Source organism: Arachis ipaensis, chromosome B10, assembly GCF_059453495.1.
Source record: "Arachis ipaensis isolate K30076 ecotype BB chromosome B10, ASM5945349v1, whole genome shotgun sequence".
Taxonomy (NCBI): Eukaryota; Viridiplantae; Streptophyta; class Magnoliopsida; order Fabales; family Fabaceae; genus Arachis; species Arachis ipaensis.
The window spans coordinates 123,371,582-123,382,524 of NC_142435.1; the positions used below are offsets into that span (position 1 = coordinate 123,371,582).

At 32.5% G+C, this 10,943-nt stretch overlaps 1 protein-coding gene across 1 annotated transcript; it reads left to right on the forward strand.

Annotated features, from left to right (window-relative positions):
• Positions 1-3,326: 3,326 nt before the first annotated feature.
• Positions 3,327-6,003, forward strand: LOC107621795 (protein POLAR LOCALIZATION DURING ASYMMETRIC DIVISION AND REDISTRIBUTION-like). The gene is made up of 3 exons (XM_016323793.3): positions 3,327-3,780; positions 4,566-5,020; positions 5,348-6,003. Exons 1-3 carry the CDS (start codon positions 3,441-3,443, stop codon positions 5,681-5,683), a joined length of 1,131 nt encoding a protein of 376 aa, XP_016179279.1. The 5' UTR covers positions 3,327-3,440; the 3' UTR covers positions 5,684-6,003.
• Positions 6,004-10,943: the final 4,940 nt, after the last annotated feature.

A 10,943-nucleotide genomic window follows, 5' to 3' on the forward strand; every position in this document is an offset into this window, starting at 1 on the left:
CTTTTTTTTACTACAATTTTCTGAGTGATTTTTTTCATCTACAAAATACTTAATTTGCATTTCTCACTGGTAGGCACAAGATTGATTGCATTCTGTTCGGAGAGTGAATTTAGCCTTTTTAGACCATAATACAACTAATGATAGTTCTAGATATTTATCTTGGACTCCAATATGATTTATGTGTAGCTAGCTGAAAATTTGAATATGAACCTCCTTAGGGATGTTATTGCTAAAAAACACTGTAGATTTATTTAAATTTTCTATATGTCCATTGAAATTCCTGTAGTTTTTTAATAGAGAAAGGATATTATCACAACTATCTCCTTTTACCTTAAAAATAGGATATAATTGTCTGTGAATAATAGATGATTGACTGAGGGGCACTTTCTATTAACCTATATTTCATGAATCAGTGTGTTTTGTTCTGTCTTATGAAGTAAGAAAAAAAGTCTTTATGCACAGAATAAAAATAGGTATGGAAATAGAGGACAACCTTGATTGATACTTCTATTTGGTTTGAAAAAAAAAAATCAAATCGTTGTCCATCCATATTGACAAAATAAGAAACAGTGGTCATTAATTCTTGAATTCAACCTATCTAAGTTGGTCCAAAACCCAATTTTTTCAACATAAATCATAAAAAATGTCATATCCCTATCATATATCTTACTCATGTCTAGTTTAATTATCATTTCATGTTCCAAAACCCTCTTTTTATTTTTGAGATCGTGCATACATTCATAAGCAATGAGAATATTGTTTGAGATCAACTTACCCTTAATGAAAGCACTTTAAGTATTACTTACCAGTTTATTCATCATGTGCTGGAGTTTGTGAACAAACACCTTGAAGATTATCTTGTATATTACCGTAGAGAAACTTATATGGCACACCTTTATCATATCACTAATATAAGAAATCTTAGGAATAAGACAAATCTAGCTATGGTTGAAGATTTTCAAAATTTTTCTACCTACAAAGAAGCTTCTAACTACCATATACACATCCTCACTAACAATATTCTAATAGAATTAAAAAAATTTAACAGTCATACCACCAATAATATTCTAACTACCATGAACTCTTGCAACCCTTAGTTTTTCTAATTTAAGCTGAATATTATCCATTTTCAGCCTTGAATTAGATCTGGTAGACTGCTGTCACTGGATCAAGCGGTGTCTACATAACTTTAGCTTATGCACTAATTTAAACATCGCTGGTCCGCCAATATTTTGTTGCCAAACCTCATTGATAATTCATCTAACTTCTTCTGATATGCACCATCGTTCCTGAAACTTGAATGTTCTCTTAGTTCCCTCAGTTTTCAATTTTGTATCAAGCAATAGTGGAGCATGATCCAAACCGAGTTCTAAAAGACAAAGTACAACTGTATTGAGAAATCTCTTCAGCCACACCACCCCTATAAACACCATATCCAAAACGATCACGTATAAGTTCAGATTCACCTCTACAATTAGAACACGTCTATGGACTACCCATTGTGTCAATGTTTATAAGATCTCTATCTTCAATAAAATTATTGAAAGTTTCAATTGATGATTGCACGCTGTCATTCCTACCCATATTTTTTTTTTTTTTGACTTTTGATAGCATTAAAATTTCTAAGTACCACTACTACACCTTGAAATTGCCGAATAACTGAAATATGATAAGTAAATTACAAAAGTTGAGTATGATCATTTATGCTCAAATATATTCCTACCAGCCCCCATTCTTCATTTGTACCCAAGTCTTTAACTGCTGTTGTAATATAAAATTATTCCAACTTCACAATTTTGACTTCCACATCATCTTTCCATGCCAAAGCCAAACTTCTTGCTACACCACTCGGTTTTACTATGGCCCAATCTTTATAACCATATGACCTTAATTTTTCTTCCATTTTTCGAAATTGATTTTTCGTTTCGCATAAAAAAAATCTTAGGGAGTGGGATCTATTAATCCCTATCAGACTGTGGATTATCAAGGACCTTCTCAAATTCCGACAATTTCACATGAGGACCTCATATCTCTTTGGATGCCATTTGACAGCCGACACCCTCCACTCTCATGTCATCATCACTAGATAGCTCCATACACATCTTTTTGATATTATCATTATTCTCTTTTAATTTCTTCCAATTTGCATCTTCTCTCCAATAATCATCTTTCCAATAATTTCTCCTTAATGGACCTCTTGTTAATTATTCTTAGACAAAGTCATATTTTCCAACAAAATTAAGGAACTCGAGTTTGTGATACCATTCCAAACTACTTTAGAAATTTCAAAAATTTAGTTTGTATTTGTTCTCCATGCTTCTCTTTGGCTGTCTTTTAACATGATCATTCGTTTCTTTTATAGTTAGACTTGAAAATTCTTCCAATAACTAAACTGGTGGTAGTTTTTTCATTGACTGAGGTGTCTTATTATTTCGAGACTTTTTTGTCGTCTCTCCATCTTCCCTAACTTTCACTCTTCTCTTAACATGATCCGCCTTTACCTATTTTCCAAATTTATTTTGATGCAAATGATCCGAGATAGAATTCTGCATCAACCTTTGACAATCTTTAGCAACGTGGCCTAGATGAGCACAGTATGTACAAAAAGCTTTAAGTCTCTCATATCGCAACTCCACTTTCATCGTTTTTTTTTTTTTATCAAAATTATTTATATCTTTAAATATCATCATAGATATTTATATTTATCTATCTTTGCTATTATTCTTAGGTAAAAATGAGAAAGAGAAAAGTCATTCTATAAAAAAATTAAAATATTAATTAAAGGTGACTAGAAAAAATTAATTTATATACTTGCTCATATTTCCTATTGTAATTAAAAAAAAAAGAACGAATGACAATACATTTAATACATCAAATTTAAAGTCAGAGTCTATTGTGAACTAATAACTAAAAAAAGAAAATCATTATTGGTTTTGTGTAATGAATATAATACATCATACCAAATAGGGAATTTCATTATAATTTAAATTTTATATTCAACTAGAGCGTATTTGTTTTCTTTTTTGCATAATTTGCTTGGAGTAGCTCCGTGCAGTAGGTATGACTATGAAGCATGAACTAATCGGACAATTTAAGTTAATTTTTTATTTGTTTGTCTACGGTAACTAATCTGCTAATGAGCTGCTGAACGCATAAGACAAAATTAAAATATTTTGACATTTGTTTAAGCGAATCAGTGAGCTGATCACTTGATGTTCCAAATTGATTGGCAATTTAAGTTACTAGCAGTAGTATATCAGTATTTTAATTTTAATTGACAGTATTTCATTAAACAAATAAATAGAAAGTTAGAAGAAGACGAAGAGACCAATAATTTTTCCCTCCAAAACTCAGAATGTGAAGTTAAGTGAACTATCATCAAGAATTTAATGCCCCACACTTATCACAAGTCACAATAAATCGCAGAACAGTGAGTAACAATGAATCGTAACAATGAGACTCGAAAGAAGAAGAAGAGCCTCTTATTTGAATCCTCAAACCCAAACCTTACTAACTTCCCACGCCGCTTAAGCGTCGCAGATATTCTTCTCACCGGTGACGAAGACGAAAACGACGCTAATTCCATGGCCGGCGTCGGAAAACCTTCGCTGTCTGCCAGATGCTATTCGCCTTGGCGACTTCTTGCTAGGTTGCTTAAGGTGCTGAGGCACACTAAGGGACACACAGCGGCTCTGCGACGGAGGCAGCAGAATGAGACTCCTCACTCCACCGCGACTACGCCGTCGCTGATAAACGTATCAAATGGCAGTAAGGAGTTCGGTGAGAAGCTCTGATTATTTTTTCCCGATTTTTTTTTGTTAAGTTAATTTTGGTAATTTTAACTGTTTTGTAACTTGCTTATGCTTATGCTTCATTCGCATGTGAATAGTGATGTACACAAAATTTTACCTGAATCTTTGATCTGACTGTATTTAATATAGTGGATTGTGACTTCATCTCTTTGCAATTTCTGATTAACCTAAACCTTTGTAATTAGTCTAATGCGATTTCCTAGTTCAAATCTTGAAATTAGCAAACATTTTTGGGAGTATTAGTTTGTTTATTAGCGGGATTAAGATTCACCGTTGTATCTGTTGATCGATCGTTTTTGTTTATATGTTTTTCCCATCCTGGAGGTGATTAGTATGCCATCAAATGCTAAAATACTAAAATATATTTATTTTACAGAAAATCGCTAGCAGTCTTTAACAATTTTGGCTAGCATTAGCGAGCACACAAAAAATTTACTAATTTCTGTGTGCAAACTCTGGTAAATGTATGTAAGTGCAACTGGATTGACTCGTGTTTGCAAGCTCAGATAAATATAAGTGCAAATTATATGCTTCTTGTGTGTAAGGCCTGTAAATGTGGGTGCATAATATTATTCGTTCAAAATAATAATATTTGGTGGCCATGAAGCATTGATGTTTATTTTATTGTTTGGTATAACATGCAAAATTGTTTCACCCGTTCCTTCTCTTTACAATTTCCCTTCATAATCAGTGACGAGTTATGCATTTTTCTCCTTGATAGTTACTTCATGATGTTGTTGATGTGTTCTGCAGGAGAGTTGCACGATGATGCTTCTTTTAAGCTAGGAGTTGGTTGTGGTTTACTATATATGATTGCAGCTAGTAAAAATGAGCTTGGGAAGATGGTTGAATTGCGGAAAGAAATGGAAATGCTCCTTCAAAATGTGAAAGGGGTACTGCAGAGTAAAGATGCACTTATCAAGCCATTGAAGCAGAACGATGCTCTCACCTGTTCCATAACTGATGTTCAAGAAGTTTCCGACTTTCACAGTCCTCTTTCAGTTCATTCAAAAACACCATATGTTCACCAAGAGTCAACAAGTGGAGTGGTTCATAAACATTTTCTAGAATATAATATAAATGACCGTAATAAACTTGCAGAAGAAATAAATGAGCTTGAGGCAGAATTTGAAGTTGAGTTAGAACGGTTGCAGCTGTATATGGATAGAGAAGCTGTGTATGAAGATGCAAAACACGAAATAGTTAAGGTAGAATTTTCATAGAGTAATTCTCATTCGTATATTCATTTTCTTATTCTGATATCTATTAAATCAACCAAGAACAATTTTGTGTCCGTCCATCAATATCAATTTTATCAAGTGAAATTCCCTTTGAGGGATGCATCTACAAATATCTCATTACTCTTCTGTTTAGAAAAGTATTGTGGGGTTAGTTTAATCTGGTATGAGAAGGAGTAACGGCTTTTTAATAATTTTTGTCAAGCTGTTGATTATGTTTTGGGTTTGTTCTTTACTTCTGTTCTTGGTTATTAACTTATTATCCATTCCATAGTGGCTGAAATCGGTATTTGGCAGGTAAATGCTGAGGACTCCCATTCAAAGAGCCATAGTTTGAGTTCTGGTGAAATAGTAATGGACCCGCAAGGAGCATGTGCTGATGTATCTTTTGCAGTTCCTCCAGTTGAACTGGAGAGAAGATTGCATGAACTGCTACAAGCAAGAATGCAAGAACAGATATCGGAGTTGGAGTCTGCTTTAGAATGCACCACTCATAAGCTTGCTGAGAAAGAGATTGAGGTTACTTGGTGGAAAGACACTGCAAAACTTGTGTCGCAGCACCTTCCAGAAACTTCTCGGTTTACTTTCCGTCTTGATCCTGATACTGCTTTGAAGTTGAGTCAAGTTGTATAGCTTTTGAAAGAGTGAAGTATAGGCCATTGTGGTTTTTGCACAACGTAGTAACAACCTGTTGCTCCATTTTTCCTTTTCATTTAAATTTCTGGTTCATTTATGGAGCAAATAGTTCGGACTTTGGAGGTTCTCAATAGCTTTGGTGATATAACTGATATGACAAAATGGAGGAAGCTAAATAGTTTCCCACTTTTAGTAATATACTCAATGCATGTGAATGTGAATGTCGCTTTCTATATGTATATTTTGTCAACATTTTTTCTCCCTAAATTGTGAAGCTCTCAATTTTTATTTCTCCTTTGTGGGTTAGGAAATCTGTGTTTTCTGTAACACAATGATCTTCACATTGGCAGAAGGACGCATAAAAGGATGCGTTGTGTGCATTCAATCGTCCTTGTTATTAATCAAACGCTCCGTATTCCCGTGAACGAAGGAGAAATGTTTTTACTAAAGAAAAAGTTGAAATGTCGATTTCTATCATTTACTTTTGCCTTTTGAAGGACCACAGCAGATAGCACATAAGTGTAGATTTTTTTTAATCAAATTGTCCCCTCAACCCCCCGGCCCTTCTTTTTCCTCCACCTTTGTCGTTATTAATTTATGACAACAACTAGGTAACCAAAAGCATATCAGCCAAAAATTAGCCAAAATGTGTTTGGACTCCATGAAAAATTGGATTTTGGTTTGTGCTCCGTGATCCCAAGAGCAGTTTTCAAACAATTATTCAAAAAATGATTCTAATTAAATGGTTTTGTTTACTTTTTGGCTGATCACCTTTTGGTTCCATATACTTTTCCTTAATTTATTTATTGGTCATGGGTCGTTTTTTATTTTTAATATTAGTTCCTGGATGGCGAAACACACAAAATGGGCTTTTCTGATCTTTTTCTGAGTTATGGTAAGAGTCAATGATTGGCCCGAAATCACTCAGCCCGTTTCCTGAGGAGAGAGACGACCCATGACTGGGAGCATTTTGGTGATTGACCGAAAAGTGAGGGGTAGAGATAGAAATAAGGAGAAAAAAGTGAGGCATTTTTGTAAAAGTAACCCCAGGAAACGCTGCAACACAAGTCGTTTGCTACTCATACTCTCTAAGTCTCAACACCATCTTTTCATCTGGTTGAAGCGTCAAAGAGGTGAAAAAGAAAATTAACTATAAGAGTAAGAAAAATGTTTGGCCCGTAAACCTGAATAACAATCTCAAGGTTCTGAAAGCCGTACTGGACTGGTCGGTCTGACCGGTCTAACTGCAAACTGAACACAAATGCAGTTCGATTCAACATTAAAAACCGTTGAATTGGTCGGAAACTAACAGGTTATATCGAACTGAGACCTGACCGATTCTCTTGAAGCGACGTCGTTTGCCTTGTTACGAAAAAGAGCGCGCCAAGATTCTCTTCGGTCCTCACCCCCATTCTTCTGCGCTGCAGTCCTCCACCCCAAATCACAATCCTACGTCACAGAAGTCTCCCCCATCTCCGTAGGGAGTGAGAATCAGCGCCGCCGGCCATTGCTCTCAGGCACCTTGAAACCTTCAACCAAGCTTCCCTCTCTCAAAGAAAGAAAAATGGTGACAAACCCTAGCCTCTGTTGTCACCGTCGTTCTTCCCCATCTTCTTTTCTTCGCGCGTCGCCAGCTTCTTCGCCTGATCCGGTGGCCTCATCGTCCGTCACCAGGTCCAGTTCGTCGCGTCGTCGGCTTCTTTGCCTGGTCCAGTTCGTCGTCCGTTGCGTCGCCAGGTCCAGCTTTGTCGTCCATCGTGTGCTCGTCGCTGCTGCCAGCTTCTCTGCGTCACATTGTTGCTCCCTCTCCCTCTCCTTCAAATCTATGCTCACTGCCCTCGCCGAATGATTCTTGTGATAAATTGATACTGGCTTGTTGACTTGATAATGGCTTAGGCTGAGTTTGGTAAAGCTTTTTCAAGAGGTGCTTGTGCTTTTAAAAAGTACAAGCACGTCATTTTGCGTTTGGTAAATTAAAAAGCAAGTGCTTGTGCTTACGGCTTTTAAAAGTTAGGGGTGCTTTTGAAAGCACCTAGAAGAGAGTTTTTCAAAGCTGGCTTATGCTTACCAAATTTTTTTCATTTTCTCGCATATATTTTTCGCTATTATATTGCCATTGAAATCCTCGTATATTTCTAATTTCTGATCCTAACCTTCACAAATTATAACACAATCTTCATATATTTTTTATTTTTTAACCTAATCTTCATATATTTTTTTATTTTTTATTTTTAGTGATAATATTTAGGATAAAATAAATTTTTATGATATTTATATAAAATTTTAAAGTTAAAAAATAAAAGAATTTATTTATTATATTTATGTTTATTATGAATTTTTTATTTTAACATTATTTTATTTTAAAATATTATATAAACTTTTAAAAATTTAAAAAAAAATTATTTTTTGTTATAAACATGTTTATTATAATTTTTTCAACTTTTAAAAGCTATTTTACCAAACATAATTGTGGTGCTTGTACTTATTAAAAGTCATTTTTAATTTGATTTTACCAAACGCAAGTGTTGTAGCTTTTAAAAAGCTATCTTTTAAAAGACAGCTTTCATAAGCTACTTTTAAAAAGCAAAAGCTTTACCAAACCAAGCCTTAGTGAATTGGCTGGAATTAAGTTACGCCATGGTTTCTGTAGGAGGAGCATTATATCTCTACTATTATCCGTGTTCCCTTTTTAATTACAATTTGATTTCATTATATGTGGGGTTTTGTGGTGATTCTTTTGCAAAATCATAAAAGAAGTTTTGTAATTAATCATTATTGAAAACAAAATTGAATGTTACTTTGGTATTTGATCAACGATTTTGCTATCAACATGTTATTTCCGTTAACAAAATTTTGGAATTGAATTTACAGGTTTCTTAATTTTTATAGGAGTTAGTTTCTTAATCTTGTGCTTATATTGTAACTGTTAATTTCAGTTATTGATAATATAAATCAAGAAGCATTTGCTAATGTTTTCTGCTAATCAAGTAGCATTTGCTTAGATTGTGACTATCTTCCATTTTTTCTCTTAGAATATGCTCTGTTCAAACTGGTTTCTGCCTCAGTAATTATATGCTGAATGTTTTCAATATTCTCTTATAATTGGGGATTGTATCAATTATTATATGTTCATTATATGCCTCAGTCATTGTTTTATTTTTTGACTCAACTAGATTAAAATAATATTCTTTGTTTTTAACTTGTACACTGTAATTCAATTCAATTATTTTTAATAAAAATATAATTATGTTAATTGTTTACAAATTTGCAGTAAATTGTATTTTGATGATTGATAATAAATTTTTATGTTGACATTTTATTTTTGGATATTTCTTTTTGTTATGTAATTTTTGTTATTATATTTTGATAAGATTATAAGATTTTAATTTGGTCGATGACATTTTATGTAGCGCCTTAAATTTGGGAGATATTTTAAAATTATTTATTATTTTATTATAAAATAATTTTTTTTGGTTGAAATACGGTTGAATTGGTTGGACTAATAAACCAATAACAAAAACGGTTCGATGATTGTTGGTCAGTGTAGTTTAGACATTGTTATTTATTATATTACTGAAAGATTAAGAGCTTAGAAAAGAGTAAAGTACCAGTAAAGAGAATTAGCAGCATTCATAAGATATGACTCACGAGTTCACGCACTAAACTGTTGGCTTCTTTCACTATCTCTGGTGCGGGGCTTATTACCTTCTCAAAAACACACTAATTCCTCGCTTTCCAAGTGCTCCAACACAGTGCCGCTATGAAGAGGGTCTTTTGTCTACCGTCGAAATGAGCCGCTGCCTAAGATAAGACTCGTTGCCACAATTGAAAAATGTCTCTTCTTCTCTCATCTATAGGTCAGGGGTTATTAAGTTTAGACTCCAAATTATTGAAGACAGGGGCATTGAAACAATGTATGAGAAATTGATTCAACCTTTAACATGCATCTTGGACAAGTGTTATTTATTATATTATTGTTGTTAAAAAATAATTTTGTTATATATATATATATGAGTATTTGGCTAATTAGAGTAAAATAGATGTTATGGGTTATGAAGAAATTTTTTAAAAAATAATGTTATTAAATTTAGTAATATAGCTGCTATTTGCTATATTGTTATTATATCTAATTTTAAAATACAGATATAATAAAAAAAATACATGTGATTAGTAACTGGATTTACTCTCAATTTTTTTAATAAATTTATTAATATATTTAGAAAAAATAATAACTAACTGTTTATATTTACATTTATATTTAGAGAAAATGATAAATAGGTCCCTAGCTTTTTGTCCCGCAGACATTTGATGTTTAGTTATAAACTTTGATCTATAAAGTTGTTTAGTTATAAACTTTGATGTTTGAAGTTGTTTGTGAACATCTAATATTAAGTTATGGATAATTTATTATGTGAAATTTTAAATTTTATTAAATTAGAAATTATTGAATTTATATATTAAAATTTTTTTTAGATTTTTTAATAATTTTATTTAATATTTAATTAAATCAGTTAAATTTCGGTTGAACCTCGATCGAATCAGTAAACTATTGAACCAGTAACCTTACCGATTTATTGATCGGTCCGGTTCTCGCAACCTTGATTTGGATCAACAATTTTTGTAGCTATCTTTAAAATCATCTTTGCTTTCATTATGATATCCTTCTCAATTTATGTTTTGGTAAATTTCTTCAACCCTATAAGACAATTGTTTGAACTCATTATATAGCTCGATGACAAATATTTGTGATTGACCTTCGTGATGTATTTGTATGCAAGATTAAGTTAACTTTGTCCATGGCTTTATGCCAATGTAATAAACTCGGTACATCTTTTCATTTTTAAAGAGGTGATTTCTCTCGTATCTCTTTTGTAAACTCTATTTAATTATTTTAAATTGTGTTAAAAAATATAAAATTTATCAATTAATTTACACAATTTTAATTTAATTAATTAATTTTTTTAAATTTTGCTTTTGATAAAATTGTATGTGAAAAATATATTTTTTATGCTTCTAATTATTAATTTTTTAATTTTTTTATACTATTTAATGTCGTGATAAAATTTTTTAATGTTTTAGGATTAGTTAAAGTGCATTAATAGCTTTAAAGGATCAAAAAGTATAGAGAGAGAAATGAATTCGAAAAGTAATTCGAAAGAGTAACCTTTTAGAAGACTCTTTAATCACAATTTTCTCGCTTAATAGAGATTCTCGTGTAAGGTTATTTTTATGTGTCTTGATTAATTAAGCATGCACA

Bases quoted from the DNA above. Each gene is read 5' to 3' on its own strand.
- LOC107621795 (XM_016323793.3), top strand. From the start codon at position 3,441: ATGAATCGTAACAATGAGACTCGAAAGAAGAAGAAGAGCCTCTTATTT. The intron at 3,781-4,565 runs GTGAGAAGCTCT...TGTGTTCTGCAG, and splicing joins AAATGGCAGTAAGGAGTTCG to GAGAGTTGCACGATGATGCT. The intron at 5,021-5,347 runs GTAGAATTTTCA...GGTATTTGGCAG, and splicing joins CAAAACACGAAATAGTTAAG to GTAAATGCTGAGGACTCCCA.